General features: G+C 40.7%; 1 protein-coding gene and 1 long non-coding RNA gene across 8 annotated transcripts in view; one reads left to right on the top strand and one right to left on the bottom strand.

Moving 5' to 3' along the window:
- LOC132534857 (uncharacterized) overlaps positions 1–26,190 on the bottom strand; it is a 106,769-nt gene that overhangs the window by 6,986 nt on the left and 73,593 nt on the right. For 3 of the 7 annotated variants that reach the window (XR_009546595.1, XR_009546596.1, XR_009546594.1), the window contains 2 exons: positions 2,134–2,291; positions 395–522 (listed from right to left, as the gene is read on the bottom strand). The exons of 1 other annotated variant lie outside the window; for it this stretch is intronic. Coding sequence is in view for 2 of the 6 variants with exons in the window: in XM_060179340.1 (XP_060035323.1) it covers positions 2,174–2,291 (118 nt within the window). In the remaining 4 variants the exon portion in view is untranslated. Of the gene's footprint in view, positions 1–342; positions 523–2,133; positions 2,292–26,190 lie in introns of those variants that run through there. 3 more of the 7 variants (XR_009546597.1, XM_060179339.1, XM_060179340.1) reach the window with 3 other exon arrangements.
- Positions 336–24,259, top strand: LOC132534860 (uncharacterized). The gene is made up of 3 exons (XR_009546599.1): positions 336–408; positions 7,110–7,222; positions 24,222–24,259. It is a non-coding gene; the product is annotated as an uncharacterized LOC132534860 (long non-coding RNA).

Raw genomic sequence — 26,190 nt, 5'->3', positions numbered from 1 at the left:
TTAGGGAGATAGCTTTAAGAACCTAACCAATACATTTATTTAAAGTTCTAAACAAATAAAATATAATGTACATCCAAATTGAATGTCATTCATTCAGCCGACAAGCTACTTATCTTGGCATTGGATTCATCTGAAAGTAAGGAGGGAATAAAATAAGTTCACCTCACTAAAGAGATAGCACCAGTGGTGGCAAAATAGAGTCTGATGCCTGAGGCACCAGAAGTCACAAGTTCAATCCCTGGCACCACCATAAACCAGAGGTGAAAAATGCTCTGGTTAAAAAGAAGAAAGAAAAAAAAAAAAAAAAACAGACATAAGTGTTTTATCTTCCTCGTAGGTTGTGGAGACTCGTTCAGGAACATGATGTTTTCCATTAACTTTGAGACTGACTGACCTTTGACTCCATAGGTGAGTAATTGTTCTCCATTCTCACTTTGCCATTTTGCCTCCTTGCTGTACAATTCAAACTCCTCTCCCCCTTGAGAAGCAAATGGTTTTGTAAACATTGTGTCTTCCATGCTCCTGCCAAAGAAGTGAAATCTGAAGAGTGCTCCTTTTACAGAGAGGGGTGCACAGCTAGACTCAGAAGTGCCACGATAATGCCGGCCCTGGAGGCTGGCAACTGTGTCAGCGTTCTTTTTCTCTCTCTCTCTCTTTCTTTCTTTCTTTCTTTCTTTCTTTCTTTCTTTCTTTCTTTCTTTCTCTTCCTTTCTTTCTTTCTTTTTTTTTTTTCACATGTGATAGGTTTATTTTTGTCATCAGTTAGAGATTTGGTCTGTGCGTCCCAACTGAGAAGCCCAAGCACTTCCTCGAGTCCCTAGAAATGAAGAACACCTGGAAAAGGATTTGAATCGCTAAAGGAAAAATGACAAGCCCGGGGGCCCTCTGACCCATGAGAGCATGTGAAAATAGAAGCACCACTTTCCCGTCCAGAAGCCCAGAAGCTAACAAACAGACACACACACACACTCCAATCAGTTAGGACCTTCCTGACCCAGTCTCCTTCACCTTGAGCCTTTGGTGAAAGAAAGAAAGAAAGAAAGAAAGAAAGAAAGAAAGAAAGAAAGAAAGAAAGAAAGAAAGAAAGAAAGAGAAAGAAAGAAAGAAAGAAAGGGAGAGAGAGAGGGAAAGAGAGAGAAAGAGAAAGAGGAAGGGAGGAAGGAAGGAAGGAAAGAAGGAATTAAGAAAGAAATGTAGAAAGAAATCAAGAAATAACCACCCCTCCCCTGCCCAAAGCGCTCACCCTTCCCCAGGCCATTAGGCTCTCCAAAGTAAATAAAAAGTGGTACTGCAGAGAGTGAATTGCTCTGGCAATCCCAGGGAGAATCCTGATTTTAGCACCACTGTACCAAATTTGTCATTTAGGGGAGCTCTCGCTCCCTTTATTGAGTTCCACTGTAGCGAACAATTTCTGCCTGCTTCCCTCGTGTGTCCTTTTGGTTTATTATCTTTCCCTGCGAATCGCGCCTCCATCCAGGGGTTTCACGGGAAGCCTAATTTCCCTCACCATTTATACATATGAGGTGGCTCGGCCCCCACCCACCACCACCACCACCAGCAGCAGCAGCAGCCTGAGAGCCCCCCCCACCCCGACCTCCTCACCACTCCCCCTCGCCCCAATGTTCTTATCAAATGAAGAATTGTGGATAAGGGTTAGGTGCAGATAAACATGAGTGTAGCACTTCCAGAAAGGTCGTGACCCCCCCATAAGGTGCTTCTTGTTATGTGTGACCTTCAGATTTTCATCATCAGCCCGCCTGACAACTTAATAATGCAGAGGAGCAGGATTCATTCCGCCCCTCTGAGAAGCCAGCACAGGACGCCCTTTTCCCTGATTATTTCCCTGCACTCCGGGCTGCCCTTTATAAGCCAACCAGAACTCCATCAATCATGCTCCTCTCTTCCCTCACCTCCTCCTCAGCCCCCAGTCCTGAAGGCTCTAAAGCTGCCCTGGTCCTTTTGTCTGGGGCTGAAATGTGTATACAAAGACACACATACACACACACACACACATGCACACGGACACGGACACACACATGCACACGCACACACACACACACACACACACACACACACCAGCATTGCTGGGCTTTTCATCTGGCTTTTGAAAGGAACGCTTGAAGAAGTTCTTACCCTCATCGCCACCGTGTATTCCTGTCATGCTCCAGCTCTCTTAATGAGCACCGATAAAAGCTGGGGTTGCAAACACGGTGGATGTTTGAAGTTCCAGGTTTTCTGCTCTGGTTTCTTTGTTATGGTGGTGATGATCCTTCTGAAGAGTTTGTTTTGTTCTAGAAGCAGGCAAAGGAGAGGAACCTGTTTCCCGCCTTAATCTATTAATCTATTTCCCTCTCCCTCTCCCTCTCCTTCTCCCTCTCCCTCTCCCTCTCTCTCCTATCCCCCTCTGGGATGCAGCAGAGAAGAGAAAGACAAAAACATAAGTGAAGATGAAAATAGACAGCAAGAGGCAAGACTTGGGTTCATGGGAGGCACTGGGCATTTATTTTGCCTTGGCAGGAAGAAAAATGGCAGGCACAAGTTCATGGGGAAGAGCAGAAATGCTCTTCGAAGGCCGTGTGTGTGTGTGTGTGTGGGGGGGCAGATCAGAATGGGAATCTAGCAACTGCAATAAACTTGTTCTATACAATATGCATGGGCGTCCTCACCTCGCAAGCATTTCCCAACCAATAAAGAAATGGTTTCAGAGGACAGTGATGGAGATCAGTTCTTACCCATAGTGCCCAGTGTATCTGCTGATGCCATTAGGACCGTGACCTGTGGTGGATGCCTTTGAGTTCCTCAGAAGGGATAATGTCTCCCTCAGACTGGCGAATATCTAAACTTCATGAGGGACTGTTGGTTCAGCCTGCTTTGAAGGCTACCCGGTGAGCCTGACAGAAATCTACACCGGGGGTTCAGGTGGTAGCACAGTGGGTTAAGCACACGTGGCGCAAAGTGCAAGGACGTGCAGAAGAATCCCGGTTCAAGCCCCCGGCTCCCCACCTGCAGGGGAGTCGCTTCACAGGCAGTGAAGCAGGTCTGCAGGTGTCTGTTTTTCTCTCCCCCTCTCTGTCTTCCCCTCCTCTCTCCATTTCTCTCTGTCCTATCCAATAACAATGAAATCAATAGCAACGATAATAATAACCACAACAATGGTAAAAACAACCAGGGTCACAAAAGGGAAAAAATCGCCTCCAGGAGCAGTGGATTCATATTGCAGGCACCGAGCCCCCACAATAACCCTGGAGGCAAAAAAGAAAGAAAAAGAAAGAAAGAAAGAAAGAAAGAAAGAAAGAAAGAAAGAAAGAAAGAAAGAAAGAAAATCTACACCGAACTAGGCAGGTTAATGTTAGCTCACAGTAGGTGGTTGCACTGAATCCAATCCGTTTATTGATTTTATGTATTAATTTATGTATTTATGTATTTATTTATGAGGAGGGCAGCAAATACACTGGGGGATACCATAAGTCCACTGTGTGTCACATATCTGTGAGGACAACAGCATACACCCCAAATAACTGATCTTAAATAGCCTTTGACAGTAACAGAGCCAAACAAGTAAATGCAGAAAAAAATATTGTGTAGTTTAACTCAAAGTACACATCTACCCCTGTTTCTTAGTAAAAATACATCTCAAAAGCAAGCCCGTTACTTGGGCTTATTTCCTTTCTGGAGTAAGTGTCTGGTAACCTGGAGATCTTAATAAACACAGAATTCATTGTCCCACGTTCACTGGGTTCTAGGACGTATTTGGCTGTTAGTGAGATGCTATAAGACTGAGACTGATGTGAGCTGGACACGTGGATTACAGGCAAGTGAAAAAAAAAACTGGTATCAAGAATTTTGATGTCAGTATCTTAATTTTGCATACACACAATAAATGGGGTCTCATTGAACCACTTGACTTTGCACTGTCCTCCAAAAACCTGGTATGAACGTGTGCTCACATGGGCCATTTATCTATCTGTTCGAAATGAAAAGTCTCTATACTGAGGCCATGGAAAAGCAAAAGAAGAAAAAAACAACAACAACAAAAAAAAAACCTGACTACCTCTACTAAGAGGTTAGAGACACCAGGAGTGATTACCAATGGCCTTTCCCTACCAGGGTGAGCTGTGATAGACCTGTTATTATCTAGGAAGACAGCCCGAGAAAGCAAGTTTAAGGGAGAAAGATGATGAATTTATCTTGACATTTCTTGAGTCTGATGCTTACCAGACATCCAGGTGGCATTATCTGCATATGGACAGTCATAAACAGAAATAGCGGGGTGAGATTAAGACTAAACACAGTCAGTGAAACCATGAGAAAGGATGGGAAAAGTGAGAAATGAGAAAAGACATAAAGAGAGAAATGTAAATATCACCAAGGCTCAAGGTTTGCCAGAAGACTGAGAGAGAGAGAATGAGAGAGGAGTGAGCCGTGTATGAAGAGAAAGGTTAAGTAGTATAAAGTGAGATTGTTTTGTTTGAATATATATTTTTTATTTTCCCTTTTGTTGCCCTTGTTTTTTTTGTTGTGGTTGATGTCATCGTTGTTGGATAGGACAGAGAGAAATAGAGAAAGGAGGGGAAGACAGAGAGGGGGAGAGAAAGACAGACACCTGCAGACCTGCTTCACCGCCTGTGAAGCGACTCCCCTGCAGGTGGAGACCTGGGGGCTCGAACCGGGATCCTTGAGCTGGTCCTTGCGCTTCACGCCACGTGCGCTTAACCACCTGACTCCCTTGTTGAAATATTTATGGACCTGTCTAATATACCTAGTTTCAACCTCCATCACCCAAACTGTAAGTCCCTTTTGAGCGAAGACTTGCGCACAAGCAGATCTGGAGTATAACAGAACACCAAAGACATATTTGCTCATCAATAAAAATGATTCTAAGACCTGCAATGTGCAGTATCACAGGGGCATGGAAGTAGAGCTTAGCCAGGAAGAATAATAAAAGTCGAATACAGAGAGAATGATTAGTCTTGGAACTGGAAGTGAAGACGATGGATTTGCCAATTAGGAGTCACCGTGTTGAGCTGAGGGCTCTTGTGTAAGAACAGACACTGAACTGTTAAGCTCTGGAAAACCAAGCTTAACAAAAAAAGAGGCTGCTGAATGTAAGATTTATTTCTAAGAAAGGTTTAGAGAAAAAGTCTTGGCAAAGAAGTAGGTAGATTTACAACACAAGATTTTCTGCCTCTTCTAGTTTTTTTTTTTTGAGAGAAAGTTTAGATAGAGAGAGAAAGAGAGAGAAAGAGAGAGAGAGAGAGACGTCTGCAACACTGCAGTACCGCTTTGCCACTCATGAAGCTTTCCCATGCAGGTGGGGGGCCCCTCTTAACCAGGTGTGCCACCACTGGGCCCCTGCCTTTTCTGGTATTTATTAACTACATGAATGCCTTAGGCAGCTTTCTTTTTATGCTTTGACTCACCATGTAGCTGCCATGATAACTGATGTCTGTAGTTAACCATAAAATAGACTTGAAATCATATATATCAGTTATACCAAGTACAAACATTAGGGCCGGGTGGTGGCATACATTGTGGAGTGCACGTTACAGTTCACAAGGACCGAGACTTGAGCCCCCGGTCCCCACCTGCAGAGGGAAAGCTTCACAAGTGGTCAAGCAGGGCTGTAGGTGTCTGTCTGTCTCTCCCTGTCCCTATCATCCCATCCTCAATTTCTGGCTGTGTCTATCCAATAAGTAAATAAAGATAATTAAAAAAAGTTTAAGTACAAAAATACATTTAAAGAAAACAAAAATCACATGTTTTTAGGTGTTCTAGGGTCAACAACTTAGTTCATTTGGAGAGTGCATTAATTTACTGTGTGCATGATCCAAGTCTGAGTCCAGCCCAGACAGAGAGAGAGAGAACCAGACATTATTCTAGTACTGTGATACTGTGATTGTACTCAGGACCTCACACTTTAAACTCCAGTGCTATATCCATTGTGCAAACTCCCAGACCACAGTTTCTCTCTTTCTGTCTGTAAAAGTTAGTCTAAAGCAATGAAACTCTGGCGAAGAGAAAAATCAATCAATCAATCAATAATCTTTGGGCCTTCAAATTAATTAATATCTGAACTGATGTATGCACAATAATAAAACCATCATTAATTAACTATACCATATTAACATCTAGTTTTTACAAGTGCATATTTTTAAAAAGAGACCTATTCTGTATTTATTGATTCCTAGAAATGGTCTATATGCATTTTGTAAATAAGTAATTGTATAATGATGTATTTCTGAAAATAAGTTTACATGAACTCTATCTATATTTACATTGATGTATATTTTTCACACATGATGCTAATAAATGCTTTTAAAAGAAGACTTTCAATGGATTCCATACACACTTACACATCTGTAATATATTTAACACATGTCTATAAACTATGTAGGTTACAGATAACTTTATTTTGTTTTTTTTTTAAAGTGAGCCACCTGAAATGGAATTGGACAACTTTCTATGTCTCAATTTTTCAGTTTTAACATATAATTGAGTTGATGTAAAAACCCCATTAATATAATCAAAATTTTAATCTAATTTATGTATTTGTGTCTGATAGAATGTAACTAATTTACATTAGAGATAGAACACACGTTTTTAGAAGCTGTCTATAATTTATTGAAGTTTCCTTCTACTTGGGAGATAGGTAGGCTCATGGAGGACAGTCAACCCTTCGTTGCCCAGCAACTTTTGATCATTCTTCTTATAATCTGAGGCATTTTCCACATATCTCTTCTGTCTCTCCACTCATTCTTCCAGATTCTCTTGCAAAGACGGTAGATTCCTATGACTCCGCCTCTACCAATTAGCTGCTATGCTGTCCCTTCCTTAGAGTAAAACAATGTGAAGGAAAAGGCAGGTCTATCTACGGGTGTCTGGCTTTTTTGGGGTCAGTCAAGATGTCTGAAATGTCGACACATGTGATGTGATGTGAGACCTGGCGTCTGTGACTGATATTATGAGGATGTCCGTTGGAGTACTCCCATGGGAGAACTGAAAAGGTTTTAATTCTCACATCGCTACTCCTAGGAATTTTGTACGTTGCCTGTAATATGTTCTATTTTTGTTTAAGGTGTGACTTTTGTTTATTTGTTTAATTTGTTTAGCGTGGCAGAAAGGCAATGAAAGTAAAAGAGACCACAGCAGTGAAGCTTTCTTCAGTGTAGTGAAGACCAAGCTCAAACCTGGGACAAACACACATGGCAAAGCAGGACACTATGTAAGTGAGCTGGTTGTTCACCTGCGCTGTTTGCTTGTTTCATCTAAGAACTCTATCGATTCCAAGGTGCTTTTCATGTTTGACTGGGATGAATATCTTTATACACCAACTTTCTACCATATCTTGGATTCTCTCACCTTTTCAATTCTTGGCAGAATGTCTGAGTCAAATGGTGTGAACATTTTTAAGATTCTTGATGTGATTTAACAAATTCTAGAAAGACTATGCCAACTTAGTATCCGAGTTGTAATATATAAGCATTGTCTTAATTCTAACACTGAATTCTAGTTATACATTTATTAATTAGTGGGCAAAAATAGTTGTCCATTGTAGTTTGCTCTGTGTGTGTGTGTGTGTGTGTGTGTGTGTTTTACTACTGAATAGAACAGTTTCATCTGTTATTTTTGTTCAGTTATAGTTTATCTTCTATCTCTTCTCCATTAGGATGGTGATATTTTCTTACTCATGTGCAATAAATGTCCTTCATAAAGTAAGTTATGTGATCTCTGCCATGTATGCCTCCAAATAATTTATTTCAAATTTCTGAGTCTAAGGGCTGGGGAGATAGCATAATGGTTATGCAAAAGGCCGGAGGCTCTGAGATTCCCAGGTTCAATCCCCAGCACTACCTTAAGCCAGAGCTGAGCTGTGCTCTAGTGAAGGAAAATTCTGAGTCTAGTTATGTTAGGCATAGTATCCAAAATATTGGAATGTTTATGTGATCAAATCTGTTTCATATTCAACTTATTCTTTCATGCTTTTATGATGACCAAATTTTCTCTGTCAGGGAAATCAGTTAGATATTCCACCATGTTTTCTGTCTCAGAATATTCTAAGTCATCCTGGGTAGGAGAAATGGATAAGGGTATATATGCATAAATCACTGGATGTTGAGAACCCATCCATGGGAGGTGGGGGTGATAGTCATTGTTTGCTGGGAGGTCCACCCATGGCTGGGAGTGACCAGAGTATTGGAGAAGTCACTGAAGAAGACCTGGAAATAATTTGATTACCTCGAGTTAATAATTAAAACTGTCAGCTCACAAGACTGCATCAGTTTTCACTTTCAGGAATACTGTTCCAGAGTACCACTGGTCATGCTCTGTTCTTTCTAAAATCCATTCAGTATCTCCACAGGTCTAAAACATCCTGCCTCAGTGACCTCAATCTGTCTCTTCAACTTCCCATCCCAAACAACCCCCAGTCTCAGCAGCACTGTTCATCTACAGCCTTCTGCTTTGTGTCTTGTGTTCAACTGACTTAACTACATACGACTGCTGATAATCAACCACTTTGGATCCACAAGTTAATCATTTCGTTTGGATCAAGCTACTTCAGTGATAAGTTGTGCTTTTAAAATGTACTATTGGAGGCCGGGCAGTGGTGCATCAGGTTGAGTACACACGTTACCCTGTGCAAGGATCTCAGTTCAAGCCTTCAGTTCTGCCTGCAAAGAGGACACTACCACAAGCACTGTGACTGGAGTCTCCTTTTCTCTCCCTCTTCATCTCCCTCTCCCTTCTCAACTTCTGTCTGTCCTATCAAAAGAAAGAAAAAAGAAAGAAAGGAAGGAAGGAAGGAAGGGAGGAAGGAAGATAGATGACCACTGGAAATGGTGTATTCCTTATGTAGGCACTTAGTCCTAGTATAATGGTTATGCGAAAAGACATTCATGCCTTAGGCACCAAATGTTCCAGGTTCAACCCCCAGCACCATTATAAGTCAGAACTGAGTGGTGCTCTTGTAAAACAAAATAATATGAAGAGTATTATTTATATTTGAGCATTATTTTACCACATTTTAAGTTTTCAGGGGTATATTTTCATACCTATGTGAGTGTGTGTGTGTGTGTGTGTGTGTGTGTGTGTGTGTGTGTGTGTGTACGCCCGCGCAACTCACAGCAACCACCAGGAAGGTTCCTGTGCTCCTGTCTTCTTCTTCCTTTGTCCCCGAAGTTCAGAAAACCTGAAGAAAACACATTCATTTCTCAACAGTCCTATTTTCTACCTGGGTTTCACTACCTGAAATGCTGTCTGATCCCTCTTCACTAAGACAACTTGAAGAGTCAATTATGCTCTCATTCCTTTGAGCAAATGTTGCTCCTTAGTAACAGCCCTTTATTAAACAGTCCTTATGAAATAGTCCTTTATGAGGAGCATTCCTTTATTCACAGGCCACCACTGTAGCATTAAATATTAACTACTTCGTGACCCCGCTAGCATCGATGAACTTTATAGCTTGTGAACCAAGTAGAGAAACGCTCGACTTTGTAATTACCTCCACATATGAAAGGCCACCACCCACCACAGTCCCCTCCGGAGGCTCTGTTCTTGCTGCACATGCTCAGTCTCCACCTTCCAGTGCTGTGCTCCTGTGCAAGGGGCTGAGGGGACGCCGCCAGGGTCTCGAGTGGCCATGAACCTACACACACATCTAAACAAAGAAAAGCTCTCAGGACTGAGGTGGGGCAATCTGAGAGCATGTATGGAGCATGCCCTTCCTTCAAGAGCTCTCAAAGGTGTGTGAAGTCAAGAGGAAGAGGTAAAATATTTATGAAGCAAAGGAAAACAAAACCAAAAAAAACCACTAGCCGCTAGAGAGGTAGCACAGTGGGAAAGCATGGGTGCAGCTCCTAGGCTCTGCATATGATGCGACAGAGCTGTGATCTGTCTGCTTCTCTTCCCCTCATGGAAAAGAAGTGAATGCACCGTTAAAAAATAAAAATGGAAGCGTAATGAGGCTTACTGTTTTAGCTAAAGCAGTGAGCCTAAATGAAACCACAAAAAGAGGAGCTTGGCCCATAGAGGGTTGTGGATGTTGAAGATGATGCCCCTCTGCCCACCTGCATGTTAGCTGCCAGGCTCAGGCAGACATCAGTAAAGGCACGGGCTCATCAGAATAGATCTAGAATAGACTTCCTAGCTCCTTCCAACACGAAGACTCCAAATCTCATCTGCTCTATTCTTACATTTAAGTTCCTGACTATTAAACACTTTGTTCTGCTTTCTATCTAAATGCTTTTCAGCCACCAAGTTGCAGAGGCTACCATGATGCCAACCTGACTTCCTTGAGCAGATGACCTCACCAGTGTGTCCTGGAACCTCACCTTTCCAGAGCCCTGCCCCACTAGGGAAAGATAGAAACAGGCTGGGGGGGGGGGGTATGGAAGCGATTACAGGAGTCAGGCCTCCCACCTTCTGAACCCCGTAAAGATCTTTGGTCCATACTCCCAGAGGGATAAAGAATAGGGAACCTTCCTATTGGTTGCGGAATGGGATACGGAACTCTGGAGGTGGGAATTGTATGGGATTGTTATTCCACAGTCCTCTTATTCCACAGTCCTGTGGATCATTATTAAATCACTAGAGAGAGAGAGAGAGAGAGAGAGGTTTTGAGGGATTATCACGGTGTGTGACACTACTTGTATAAAGAAAACAACGTAAGCCTTCAGGTCTGTGGTGCGTGTGTGTGTGTGTGGGGGGGGATATCAAATGAATGAGGGGTGCTGTAGCATGAGAGGTGAAGCATGAGATGGCAAAAGCGATTGCTGAAAGGCCTGTCATGCTTTAACAGTAGAAGCAGAAAGGCAGGAATGAAACTATAAACAGTGAAAGAGTCCTTATAAGACTGAAGCAAGAGCACTGCACCTCGTAAGAGTTAATCTGGCAGTGACACCTTCCCCCCCCCACCCTTAGAAAATCCCCCTACATAACCTACTTATTAAAACTACTTAGAAATTCCATTATCTGCAGAATCATTAGATTAACAAGCATCTTCTTCTTGAAACAATTAAAGAGTGTGGAGCTATCCATCATTCACACCTTCATGGTTTAAGCAAATGCCATTCCTCACAGGTGTACATGATTTGAAGTTCTCTAAGGTAATCTGTGTTTTCTAGGGGAGGAGGTGCGTGGAAGTTTGGGAAAGAGGAGAAATCATGTTTAGAAATTCATAAGAACTTCTCATGGACAGAGGGTCAGGCGGTGGCACACCCGGTTAAGTTCACATAGTACTAAGCACAAGGACCTGCACACGGATCCAGGTTCAAGCCTCCAGTTTCCCATCTGCAGGGGAGGAAGCTTCACAAGTGGTGAAGCAGATCTTCAAGTATCTAGCTTTCTCTCTTCCTAGCTTCCCCTCCCCTCTCAATTTCTCTCTGTCTGATCCAATCCAGGAGCGGTGGATTCATAGTGCTGGTACTGAGCCCCAGCAATAACCCTGGAGGCAAAAAAAAAAAAAAGAAAGGAAGAAGGAAAAATAGATAGATAGATAGATAGATAGATAGATAGATAGATAGATAGATAAAAAAAAAGTAGAAAGAAAGAGCGGGGGAGAGAGAGAACATCTTCTGGACAAATATCCACAATGGTACAATGTCATTCTCATTTGAATATAACTTTCCTGTCTTACACCTGAGAATATATCTAACTCATGTCCGAAGATATAACTAGATTTTTAAGTCATTGCAGACAGTCTCTTGAATATATATACCAAGCTGTTCATTTACTCTTTGGGGTGTGGTCTATGCTTTGCTCATACTGTTTACTGTGATGAAGTAAATAGGCAGGACTAAAAATCATAGGCAACATGTAATCCATAACCTTTTACAGAAGATGGTGACTATGGTCTCTAGAGGATTTTACTGTTGGGTTGTAGCAAGAAAAACATTTTTTTTTTTTTTTGGCCTCCAGGGTTATTGACAAGGCTTGGTGCTGGCACTACAAATCCACTACTCCTATGGCCATTTTTTCCATTTATTTATTGGGTAGGACAGAGAGAAATTGAGAGAGGAGGGAATGATAGAGGGGGAGAAAGATAAAGACACCCACCGGACTAGCCTCATCACTTGTGAAGTGACCTCCCTGCAGGCGGGGAGCCGGGACTGGTACCTGGATCCTTGTGTAGGTCCTTCATACCATGTGTGCTTAACCCGGTGAGCCACTGCTGGGCCTCACGAGAAAAAAAATTTAACTTCTATGAAGTCAAAGTCCATCCTCCTCATAATCACTAGTGTAACACTACTTCTCATTCAGCAGAACTTGACTTCCACCCAATTGAAAATGTTGATTTCAAATCGACTATTCTACTTGGTTAAGTTCTGTTATATAAACACACAAACAGAGAAAACAAAAAAACAAAGGAAAATCTCCAGAACCTCATTTTGAAAGAATGGACACTCCTAGCAAAAAAAAAAAAAAAAAAAAAAAATGAGGCTGTTATAAGTGAGGTGGCACTGGGGGCATGTCTACCTCCAAGAAGATCCTGGAGGGGGTGTGATGCAGGGAACGAGGCGTTTGCCCTGTCCCTGTGTCCCCCCCAAACGCTCTGGGTTCCAGGTTTTCTCCTGGGTGTGGCAATGGAGTCCTGACCTCAGTATCTCCATCCCCTGGCTTGACTGCATATTCTCCTTGGCAGAGAATCAGTCAGTAAGCCTCCCTAGATTAAGATGTGAAATATTTCACTTGAATATATTACAGGGAAGAGTTCTTTCATAGTCTGGCATGTACCAGATGAACCATTGATATTCATTTCTAAATAAATCCCATTCTCATTATTGGGGAGAGCAGGTTATTTAGGTAACTCAAGCGGGATGACCTAATTAAAACTCAACATAAAAAAACGCAGCGTGGCATAGAGCATTTTACCTGTCCAAAGTAAACACAGACAAGCACAATTCATTTTACTGGAGCATCATCCCTCGTGCAAAATTACGAGTGAGTCTATCACAACCAATTACAGGCCACTGTATATGCAAATCATTACTCTTTCAATTATTTATAGAGAGCTCTGTGTGTACACAGCTCTTCACAGAGCATCAGACACAAGCGACAAGGACTCTGAATGGGCGAGATCTGAGCCGCAGGGACTTCTGGAATGAGATGGCCGCATGGCAAGCAAGCTAAATGAATTTCATTTGCAGACGATTAAAGGAGGGGAAAATACTGCCTGTGGTATTCAGAAAAGCAGGTGGGAACCAGACACCTGAATGAGGTTGGAATCCTGCGAATGGGGAGCCAGTCTTTGCTGTGGCTCCACAGGGGTCATCATTCTCTAGCTTCATCACCCCCTCCAAATACTTAGATATCATTTTACAGATTACGTTCTAGACTTGGCTCTTATCTAAGAGTTAAGACACAACTTGAAAATTCAGCCTTTCAATATGCCTAAGCAGCCACGGTCAAATATTTGGAATACACATTTTTAAGCCCTAAAGATCAATAAGAAAGTTATAAAGTACCCTTGCCCAATTTATAGGCAAATTATATGTAAAAGCAATTGATATAATAAACACAAATGGTCAATTACACATTTGAAAAGATGTTCAACATTAGCAATAAATGGGGGGGAAGTGCAATTAAAATACGATGACCTTCTGGGGGGAAAAATTAGAAGTGAGGAATATATTTGGAACAGCAAAAGGGAATAAGAACTCTCAAACAGTTGGCAGAAGTGTATCAGCATGTCTATTCTGGAGAAAATTAGCAGTCTTCATTAACAGTGCTCCTTAAAGTGCACAGCCAATCACCCAAGATTCCACTTACTACTATTTTTTTTCTCCTACAGGACTTCACTGCTCAGATCTGATTTTTTTTTTCAGAGAGAGGAGGGAGGGAAGAAGGGGGGAGAGAAGAGGAAAGGAGAGAAGAGGAGAGGAGAAGAGACGAGGGGGGGAGGCGGGGGAGAGAAAAGAGCAAGCACAGCATTGAAATTTCCTCCAATATGGCAGGGCCCAGATTCAAATTAGCAAAGCAAGGGCACAACCCAGTTATTTTGCAGGTACTAGGCTGACTGACTTTCTTTCTTTTTTATTTTATTTTTATTTCTTTTTATTAAACATTTTATTTATTTATGAGAAAGATAGGAGGAGAGAGAAAGAACCAGACATCACTCTGGCACATGTGCTGCTGGGGATCGAACTCGAGACCTCATGCTTGAGAGTCCAAAGCTTTACCACTGCGCCACCTCCCAGACCACTCTCTTCTTTTTCTCTCTCTTTCTTTCTTTCTTTCTTTCTTTCTTTCTTTCTTTCTTTCTTTCTTTCTCTTTCTTTCCTTCCTTCCTTCCTTCCTTCCTTCCTTCTTTCTTTCATTCTTGCTCTCTTTTTTTTTTAATATATAGAGACAGCAATAGAGGCGAAGTGAAAGAGACCACACTGCAGCTTTCTCCAATGCACTGATGGTCAGACTTGAAGCTGGCTTGCCCACATGGCAGAGCAGCACACTGTCCAACTGAGCTAGTTTTTGAACCCAACCAACTCTACTGCTATACTGACAACCCAGACAATACATTTCACACTTCACACAGGAAATAAGTTTATCAGTGCTTTAAAAACGTTTAGAGGAGTGAAACATGATGTTGTTATGATGGCTGTTATGTCATAAAAGTTTGTGATATAGGGACCGAGTGGTACCGCACCTGGTTGAGCGCATATGTTACACTGGGCAAGGACGTGGGTTCCAGTTTCTCCACCTGCAGGGGGAAAGCTTTGTGAGTAGTAGAGCAGGGCTGCAGATGTCTCTCTGTCTCTCTCCTTCTTTAGCAATCCCTTCCTTCTCAATTTCTGGCAGTCTCTATCCAGTAAATAAATAAAATAACAATTACTAAATAATAAATAAAAAATAAATAAAAATAAATAAAAACAATTTTTAAATTTTTAAATATATATATTTTTTAAAGTGACACAAATAGTGAAATAGTGAAATGGTAAGGCATATGGATTTTAGCAAAAATATACTGACATTGGTTCATCAGTTTTAATGAATGTGTCACTGTAATGCAGGTTCTTAATAATAAGAGAACTCAAAGAGAGAGTGAATGATAATACTTCCTAATGCAGTTCTTCAATAAACCTAAATATTGGTGCAACCAGGACAACAAAAAGTTTAGAAATAGAGGAGGAAGCTATACTGTTACTGGAGTCACAGTCTTAACAATGACAAGAGGCAGATTTTCAAAAGATGTGGGTGCTCCTCTGTGGACAGTGGTACAGGGAATGTGTCTTGTTATTGCCTTTGTCATCTTTTATTTATACTGTGCTCCTGTTTTAGTCATCCTAAGCAGGAAAATATTAATGTTAAATTAATGACATTAAGTAAATAAACAGTAAATATTACATTTTAGTTGATTTCTTTTCTTTTTTTTTTTTTAAGTAGAATAAAACCAAACAGGTAAGGGGGAAAAAAAGTAATATTAATGGGAATATGGGTCAACCTGTCAACGCCCGTGTTCAGTGGGGAAGCAATTACAGAAGCCAGACCTTCCACCTTCTGCAACCCACAATGACCCTGGGTCCATACTCCCAGAGGGATAAAGAATAGGAAAGCTATCAGGGGAGGGGGTGGGATACAGAATTCTGGTGGTGGGAATTGTGTGGAGCTGTACCCCTCTTATCCTATGGTTTTGTCAGTGTCTCCTTTTTTATAAATAAGTAAATACATAAATAAATGTAATATTAACAGAATATTTTTTTCAGAAAGAAACCTTAAATACTGATTCCTCTCCTGGGAATATATCCTAAGGAACCCAACACACCAATCCAAAAAGATTTGTGGATACCTATGTTCTTAGCAGCACAATTTGTAATAGCCAAAACCTGGAAGCAACCAGGTGTTCAACAACAGATGAGTAGCACAATTTGTAATAGTCAAAACCTGGAAACAACCCAGGTGTCCAACAACAGATGAGTGGCTGAGCAAGTTGTGGTCTGTATACACAATGGAATACTACTCAGCTATTAAAAATGATGACTTCACTGTTTTCAGCCCATCTTGGATGGAGCTTGAAGAAATCATGTTATGTGAAATAAGTCAGAAACAGAAGGATGAATATGGGATGATCTCACTCTCGGGCAAAAGTTGAAAAACAAGATCAGAAGAGAAAACACAAGTAAAACCTGAACTGGAGTTGGTGTGTTGCACCAAAGTAAAAGACTTTTTTACTTTGGGGCGGGGGGAGAGTACAGGTCCAAAAAGGATGACAGAGGACCTAGTGGGGGTTGTATTGTTGTGTGGAAAACTGAGAAATGTTATGCATGTACAAACTATTGTATTTACTGTCAACTGTAAAACATTAATCCCCCAATAAAGAAATTTTAAAAAGAAAGAAAGAAACCTTAAATGCTTAAAGAAAAGTGAATGCAAATGATATCTTTGGGGGCCAGGTGGTGACGTACCTAGCTGAGTGCACACTACAATGTTCGAGGTCCTGAGTTCAAGCCCCCACTCCCCACCTGCAGGGGGAAAGCTTAACAAGTGGTGAAGCAGGGATGCAGATGTCTCTCTTTCTATCTCTACCTTCCCTCTTGATTTCTGGCTGTTTCTAGCCAATAAATAAATATAATTTAAAAAAATGTTTAAAAGCTCTTTTATAGGTCCCTCATTTTCTTCAGGAAATCACTGTTTCTGATATTTTGAGAAGCACTTCTGTGATAATCTTCACTCTTTTCCACACACATCGGTACCATACTTTTCCACGGCTACCTAAAATTGGAGATCCTCTAAGTACAACAGATGCGCATGTTGTGTGGAGTCCTCCCTTGTCTATCTGTTAGTTCTCAGTATTGGCGTCATACTTCTCTTGCTTCCACCTCTTTCCTGCCACCCCACTTACAAATCTTAATTGGATGCAGTGGCATTGTCAACTCTTATCTGCCTCTCATCTCCCAAGACTTTGTGTCTCTCCGTTTGCAGGGCTAAAAGCCAATGCTTGCAGACAAATTGGATGATATATATTAGTAAGTTCCCAACTAGTACCTCCATGGATTTGAAGAACAGCAGAGAGAGTCCCAAGATTAAAGTCCAAAATCTGCAAAATCTTCTAGGTTGGGCTTCTGAGATAGTGAAGTTTACATAAAGAGGTCACCATCATCTGATATTTGAGAAGGTCTCTGGAGTCAGATCAAAGGGCTGTTGAAAGACCCAAGGCATTGCAAATTGACTTGGCATGGGAAGATTCTCCCGAGGAGTAAATAACACCAGCACAGTCACTGACAGCAGCAAACACCATATGCTTGACTCAGTAGCCATTACTGGAGAGGTGTTAAAACCAGAGAAACTTACAGACCTGGCAAAGTAGGGCAGTGCTTCGTCAGTTGGGCCACACCACTTCCTCCCCTTCCAGTAAGTTTATGAGGACCTGTTCTTTACCATGAAGCAAAAAGCTCTGCGGCCTTTACTGTGAAGGCTTTGCATTTCGGTTTTGAAACTGCTTGACAAAGTCAAGGAATGATGTGATAAGCTTAAATATGTGAAGATGCACTTCTGTCTTTCCGAAAGGTAGGAAGTAATCGGGAGGGAAGAAGGTGTGTAATCACTTGAATGAGGCATTCCCTTCCTGGCTACTCAGAATTCCAAAAACGAGAAAGAGCTTTTCACTATTGGCTAATTAATCTATTTGTGAAAATGGGCATTGCATTTCCAAAAATTCCAAAGAGAGGATAAATAAATAAGGCTAATTGTATCAACAAAGCAATAGTTTCTTGGGGGATAAGGTGGAGACTAGTGATTAAAAGACATGAAGGAGAAAATAATGCATGTATCATTTTTAAGCATTTTACATTAACATTGAATTTTTAAGGGACTGTAGGAATAGGCTAACAATAAAACTGCCCTAGAATCCTTTTTCTCATTTTTAGTATTCCCTGAACCAAAGGATAAAATAATAAATTAAAAATACATAGAATTTAGTTTAATAAAAATTGAGAGTAGTTGTTAATGAAGATAAAGGAATCTTAAAAAAAAATAGAGCTACCAATTTATCCAGAAATATACTTAGGCTTTTTTATGAATTATATTTGTTAAATCATAAAACAATGCCTTCTCCTGAAAAGTCATATACATGAAAAAAAAATTATGCCCCTCTTCAGCAAGAACCCTATTCCTCTGGAACCTATGTGGTGATCTGTATTGTATCTCTCCTTACGTGATGTGATAGACATTGAAGTATTTTAAATATTCTCAGATCAAATTTGGAGTTATTGGCTGACATAGATCATGTATTATTCAACTATATAACCTCAGTAAATAAATAATGATTGAATAAACAGATAAATGAATGAATGTTTACCACTGTTTAATGGTAAAATGACTTGAGGCTTAATATTACATCTTATTAATCTTTGCATTCTAATTAACTTGAACATTGGCATAGAAGAATGTAGAGCCAATTCATTTTCTTGACTTGTTGAATAAATGCATGAAATGGGGGTGAATTTCAATTCTAAATTGGCTAATTATGGGGGAGGGTGAAGAAAAAAAAGAAACAAGCTAACAAGATAAAAAATATGGAAAAGAGATGAAGAAAAGCAAGAGAAAATGAGAAAGAAAGAAAGAAAGAAAAAAGGAGAAGATGAAAGAGAAGAAATGAACTGAGAGGCACAGGGGGAAAGGCTCTGAAGAGAAAATGCCATAGTTAGAGCATGCAGGTTAGAAGGAAAGTGAAAGAGAGACCGACTCAAATATACAGATTTAGTCTCAGTAATCTGGTTACCAAACGTCATCTCAAACTCAGCTGAATTCCTTTTTCTTTCCTCTACATATCCCCAATTACCACAGATCTCTCTGGTGTTGCTAGTTCTCTCCTTTCTTACCACTCTTTCACTCCTTTCTTCCTGCCTAGCTAGATACCATAATGTACATGACTACAGAATTAATTCTTCCCACTATATTGTTTAAATTATAATGGTACCAGGGAGTCGGGCAGTAGTGCAGCAGGTTAAGCGCAGGTAGCGCAAAGCACACGGACCGGCATAAAGATTCGGATTCGAGCCCCGGCTCCCCACCTGCAGGGGAGTCGCTTCACAGGCGGTGAAGCAGGTCTGCAAGTGTCTGTCTTTCTCTCCTGCTCTCTGCTTTCCCCTCTTCTCTCCTTTTCTCTCTTTCCTATCCAACAACAACAACATCAATAATAACTACGACAATAAAACAAGGGCAACAAAAGGGAATAAATAAATATCAAAAAATAATAATAATAATTAAACAATTATAATGGTAACTATTTTTAAACATTTTAAAATTAAATTTATTTATTTATTTTTTTATTTATTTTTTCCTCCTCCAGGGTTATTGCTGGGCTTGGTGCCTGCACCATGAACCCACTGCTCCTGGAGGCCATTTTCCCCCCCCCCTTTTTGTTGCCCTAGTTGTTGCAGCCTCATTGCGGTTATTATTGCCATTGTTGATATTGCTTTGTTGTTGGATAGGACAGAGAGAAATGGAGAGAGGATGGGAAGACAGAGGGGAAAGATAGACACCTGCAGACCTGCTTCACCGCCCATGAAGCGACTCCCCTGCAGGTGGGGAGCCGGGGGCTTGAACCGGGATCCTTACGCCGGTCCCTGCACTTTGTGCCACGTGCGCTTAACCCACTGCGCCACTGCCCGACCCCCTAAATTAAATTTATTTATCGGATAGAGACAGCCAGAAATTGAGAGGGAAGTGGGAGATAGAGAGGGAGAGAGACAGAGAGATACCTGCAGCCCTCCTTCACCACTTGTAAAGCTTTCCCCCTGCAGAGGGGGGAATGGGGGTTTGAACCTGGGTCCTTGTACACTGAAGTGTGTGTACTTAACCAGGTTTGCCACCACCCGGCCCCAGTGGTTCCTATTAATACAGGTTTTATCACCCTGCCATTTTAATAATCTCTAATTCTGTAACCCCAAAATTTGAAGCACTCTTTTGGGTTTCTGTGATGTACTTTCTGAATCTTTTCACTTATCTAAGTCAAAAAGTTAAATTTATCATCTGGTCAAAAAAGTGCTTCAAGATCCTGTTTGAACTTCACCCTACTGAGCCTCTGCAACACTACCTAGTGTTCAGCCTCTGTCAGTGAGCCTTCATTAAGATTCCTTGAGGATTCATGAAGACATTTCTAAACTATCATCTCACACTAGGACACCAGCCATTATGGATTCATTTTCTTAAAATACCATGATAAAGTGGCGTAGAACTGGTTAATCATTTCATCCAAATGTAAACTGAATACCAACCCAATCCTAAGAAACGATGATTAAAAAAAAAAAAAAAAGACAGTACAATTCCTACCTTTATGCAATTATTGTCATTAGAATACTGTTAACTTCACTAGCTTTCCTTTTATTTCTGACCTTGACATTTTTTTTCAGAAAACTAGGAACGTTCAGGATATTTTTCAATCATCATTTTTCATTTACCAACCTCCCTCTTGATGAACCTTTGCATGTTCTTTGCTTATATTTTCTGTTTGGTTTAAAAGATGACTTGTAGTGATTCTATACAGATTTCAAATGTTATTTTCCTGTTAGCTGTGTATTTTTAAATAACTTATCTTTTCAACTTTCAAGTATGCCTTAATGAACAGGGATAAAATTCACATATTTCCTTTTCTTCATGTGCACATTTTATGCCAGCGGGTATGGAATAAATGCACTGTTAACCCTACAGGCATTAACACCCATCACGTAGAATGCATTAACATCAGAAAATACAAATTGAGGCAATAACTCATCCAATCGGGCCATAGAATATTTGTGTCTGAGACTCAGAGGTTCCAGTTCAACCCCCAACACCACCATAATCCAGTAATTCTCAGGTTTCTCTTTCACACATAAAAAAATAATACTAATAATTAAGCTTGACAATCTAAAATATTGTTGAATCAATAAAGAACATCACAAAAGAGAAAGCATTGCTTGCTCTTAATTTTGTACTTTTGCCTAAAACTAGAGCTTCTTTATTTGCACGTAAACTATGTGTCAACACATCTCTTGTGTGGGCAGCACAATATGTTCACCCATTTGATCTGCCCAGAGTTTCCACTGTTCAGATCAATATATATATTTTCAGAACAACATTAGCACTGCACGGGTTCTTTCCTCTATTTTCTATAGCAATCAGAGATTTTTAAAGCCATGTTTTTTTGTTTGTTTTGTTTTGTTTTTGTTTTTTAAGAATGGAGAGGAGATGATCAACAAGCGTTTATGTAAGTCACCCATTTGGATGTGATCAGACTTACATTCCCGGCTGCTCTGAGTAGAAAAGGAATTGAAAGCCCTGTTACAAGAGTGAACAAGGTTCTTTCCTCACTGGGGTCAGGGGAGAGACAGAATGAGAAACTAGAGGAAGAGTTGACTCCTTGCTATTTTGTTTGAGAGAATTTTCAGCCAGCCTCTCACACCTCTTACCTTTTCCTTTCCAGGTCATTCCTGAATGCAGGCCTTATTTTCCAATTGTTTAGATGTGATCTAATGCTTCATTATAGCTATTGTCACCACATCAAGGAAGTAGGTACTCTATATAAGGGATAATTAAAGGTTTTAAATTGTAGTGGTGCTGAGTAAGAATGAGTGATTATTGATATAACAGAGACAGAGAGCGATAGCTGTGAAGAGACTGATCAACAAAAACTGAGACAAAAATGTCTAAGCAAAAAAAAAAAAGTCTAAGCAGGTGGAGAGATTGTTCTTCTAGCATTTGCCCTTCTTTCGTAGCCAGTCAACAGCGTCAGGTTGAGCCTGATGTAAAGTTTCGAGACCTCCTTCGAATCTGGAGAGGTGGCAGTTGTTGACTATGTGGGTATGCTACTGAGAGCCCTACATCTCAAGAAACACAAGTGATAAAAGATGAAAGGGTAGAAAAAACAATACTAGAAACACTAAAGCAGTCTAACCAGTGAGCTAACTCTCTGACCCAGGACATAACTATTCTGATATGGGTATTCAAAACAGAACTTTAAGGACAATACATTCAGTCAGGAGCTCTATAACAACGTAAACATTTCTGACTTACGAGTTACCCTAAAGTGAACATTCAAAAATATCCTTTTCTACAAGTAATTCAGTAAATGTTCCATTATCTTCTACTCATTCATCAAACAAGTTGGTGGTCCTTCTCTGTGTCTAAATATGTTTGGGGACACAAAAACTGATAGCATGATATCCAGCCTAGGTGGTACGCTCATCATCTCTCATATCTTCTTATATTCAACTAAGTGTATTGGGTTCTCATCTGTGGAGAGCAGTCTAGAGAATTCTCCGAAGGAGATGGACCTACCCTATGACCCTGCAATTCCTCTCCTGGGGATAGATCCTAAGGAACAAATACACCCATCCAAAAAGATTTGTGTATACCTATGTATACCTTAGCAGCACAATTTGTAATAGCCAAAACGTGGAAGCTACCCAACTGTCCGACAACAGATGAGTGGCTGAGCAAGTTGTGGTCTGTATACACAATGGAATACTACTCAGCTATTAAAAATGGTGACTTCACCATTTTCAGCCCATCTTGGATGGAGCTTGAAGAAATCATGTTAAGTGAAATAAGTTAGAAAACAGAAAGATGAATATGAGATGATCCCACTCTCAGGCAGAAGTTGAAAAACAAGATCAGAAGAGAAAACACAAGTAGAACCTGAACTGGAGTTGGTGTATTGCACCAAAGTAAAGGATTCTGGGGTAGGTGGCAGGGGTGGGGTGGGGTGGGGGAGTACAGGTCCAAAAAGGATGACAGAGGACCTAGTGGAGGTGGTATTGTTATGTGGAAAATTAAGAAATGTTATGCATCTACAAACTTTTGTATTTACTGTCAACTATAAAACATTAAACCCCCAATAAAGAATTTTTTTTTAAAGTATATTGAGTTCCAACCACTCATAAGACTTTGTCCAGGGGCCAAGAGATAGCTTACCATGTGGAGCATGTGCCTTGTAATACAGATGCCACATGTTTGAGCCTTGGCTCCACGTGGGAGTTCCATGACCCCAGGAAAAGTTGTGTTGCTGTGGTGGTGGCTCTCCATCCTACTACATGAATAGAAATATCAGCCCAGGAAAGAGGAAATAACTTGCGTGGGAGAACCCAGATCCTCGTGAAAAGAAAATATCTTTTCCCCACAACACTAATATAAAAAAAGAGAGAAAAGAATAGTCTATTAAGAAATAACCTTTTGGGGGGAAGGGCGGTAGCACAACAGGTTAAGCGCAGGTGGCACAAAGTGCAAGGACAGTCATAAGGATCCCCACCTGCAGGGGAGTTTCTTCACAGGCGGTGAAGCAGGTCTGCAGGTGTCTGTCTTTCTCTCCCCCTCTCTGTCTTCCCCTCCTCTCTCCGTTTCTCTCTGTCCTATCCAACAACAGTAATAACTACAACAACAGTGAAAAAACACCAAGGGCAACAAAAGGGAAAATAAATTAAAAAAAAAAAAGTTTAAGAAATAACCTTTTCTCTTTCAAGAAGAAAATGTAAACTGAGAACAGCAGAGGCATCCAAAGAGATTTCAGTGAGAAAAAAAAAAAAAAAAAAACAATGACAGACTCACAAAGTGTCTTGAGAACTGTAAGACCTGATCTATTTCCTCTCTTAAAGAAGCGACAGACAGATCAAGAAGTCTTGAAAGATGTGAGGTTGGCCTAGCAAACAGGCATTTCTGTCATAAACATAGGAATTCACTGTTTACTATACTGCATTTTGGATTGCGTCCTTTTGTACCACTGAGATTCTGGTAATAATATACAACTGCCTAATATCTTTCTGACTTTTCACCAATGACTAGCCCCACTGCATTAAGTGTGATGCCATATCCTGTGTTCAGAGTTGTGTGTCTGACTCAGCATGAAGGGAACAGCTGTGATGGTTGACAGATGATACAAGAGGGGCCCACTGTCCAGGGCTGTGAAAGTAAAGCGACTTACACCAGATCAGTGCTTTGCCCCTGCGGCTACAGACAGACTATGACCCACATAGTCAACGACTGCCACCTGTCCAGACTCAAAGGAGGTCTCGAAACTTGACATCAGGCTCAACCTGACGCTGTTGACTGGCTACGGAAGAAGGGCAAACGCTAGAAGAAGAAGTGCTTTGCCAAGTATTAGCTCTGAGTTTGCAACACCAGAAACATCCCTGAACTCATTAGAAAGACAATTCTCAACTCCCACCTCTAACTTACTAAGTAAGGAACTCTGAACCTAGGATCCCCAAATCAGAATTTTAATAAATTATTTTGCTTTATTTCTGCTCCACTTACAGGTTGTGAAACACTTCCCCAAAGAGGAGCCAGCTCATATCACCAGGTGAGCAGTAGTTTCACAAAGGTGATTTGGACTATACTTATCCTAAAGTGAGAGAAATGGGTCATGGTCACCTAAGAAGATATGTCAAAAATATCTAGGGTAGGAAGTTGGGCAGTAGTGCAGCGGGTTAAGTGCAGGTGGCACAAAGTACAAGGACCAGCTCAAAGATCCCAGTTCGAGCCCCAGGCTCCCCACCTGCAGGGGAGTCACTTCACAGTAGTTGAAGCAGGTCTGCAGGTGTCTTTCTCTCCCCCTCTCTGTCTTTCCCTCCTCTCTCCATTTCTCTCTGTCCTAACAACAACATAAATAATAACAACAATAATAACTACAACAATAAAAAAACAAGGGCAACAAAGGTGAAAATAAATAAATAAATATAAAAAATTAAAAATATATAACAAGGGTAGGGGGCTGGACAGCAGGTTAAGCGCACATGGCCCGAAGCACAAGGACGGGAGCAAGGATCCTGGTTCAAGCCCCCAGCTCCCCACCTGCAAGGGGGTTGCTTCACAAGGGGTGAAGCAGGTCTGCAGATGTTTATCTTTCTCTCCCCCTCTATCTTCCCTCCTCTCTCAATTTATCTCTGTCCTATCCAACAACAACAATAACAACAGCCAGAGCAACCAAAAAAAAAAAAAAAAAATTGGGAAAAATGGCCTCCAGGTGCAGTAGATTCGTAGTACAGTCACCGAGCCCCAGCTATAACCCTGGAGAAAATGTGTGTGTGTGTGTGTGTGTGTGTGTGTGTGTGTGTGTGTGTGTGTATCTAGGATAGCATTAAAGTAAAATATAACACCTATATGTGTCTGTGTGTGTGTGTGTGTGTGTATCTAGGATAGCATTAAAGTACAATATAACACCTATATGTGACTGTGTGTGTGTGTGTGTATCTAGGATAGCATTAAAGTAAAATATAACACCTAGTCCAACCCTCTTGCCTTCCTAAGTTCAGTGGGCCAGCTCTTCAATTTTATCCATGGATATAACAGCAATAACTATTATAAAATATATCTTTAAATATTTTAGGAAGATAATTTAGGAAATTTAAAATAGGCATTAAAAATCACATTGTTGGTACTTGTGTGGTAGTGCAGCAGGTTAAATGCACATTGAGCAAAGCACAAGGACCGGAGGAAGGATCCCGGTTCGAGCCCCCAGGCTCCCTACCTGCAGGGAAGTCACTTCACAGGTGGTGAAGCAGGTCTGCAGGTGTCTGTCTTTCTCTCCCCCTCTCTGTCTTCCCCTCCTCTCTCCATTTCTCTCTGTTCTATCCAACAACAACATCAATCATAACTACAGCAATAAAACAACAATGGTAACAAAAGGGAATAAATAAATAAATATAAAATTGTTTTTAAAAAATCACATGGTTATTTTAAATCAAAGTCATCAATTCAGATTCTCCTACAATATGTGATTTCTTCTGTCCCTTAGGATTTCTCTGTGCCAGAGAAATATGAAAATCTGTATTCTCGTCATTGTATTTCTTTAATGATCATTTTAATGATACAGTATAAAAATTCCACTTTCCAAAGAACTTCCATGGTGTAAAAATCCCATAATAAGACATTTTAATTTTTGTTCCCTGTGTCACTCTTAGCATGACACATAAGAGCATCCAAATTGGGTTTTTACTACAACCTTTGGACTGCATTAGCAAATATAAATATTAACGTAGGAAATATATGACAGAAAAATCTTTAGCATTATACAAAAATTAATTCAAAAGGGAATATTGATCTTTGAGTTACCTAAAATAAAAAGTATTAGGCAATTCTAGATATTTCACTAGCAAGAGTTACCAGTATTTCACACTTTTTTTTCCCCCAGACAGCCTATGGAAGAAAATCCTAATGGCTTGTTTAGGAAATTGATGGGCATGCTTAGACACAATCCCATGGTAAGCAAATATATTTCTAAAAGTG

This window comes from Erinaceus europaeus, chromosome 20 (genome assembly GCF_950295315.1).
Source record: "Erinaceus europaeus chromosome 20, mEriEur2.1, whole genome shotgun sequence".
Classification (NCBI taxonomy): Eukaryota; Metazoa; Chordata; class Mammalia; order Eulipotyphla; family Erinaceidae; genus Erinaceus; species Erinaceus europaeus.
The sequence above is the reverse complement of the archived record's forward strand: the minus strand, read 5'-3'. Positions and strand labels throughout refer to the sequence as shown.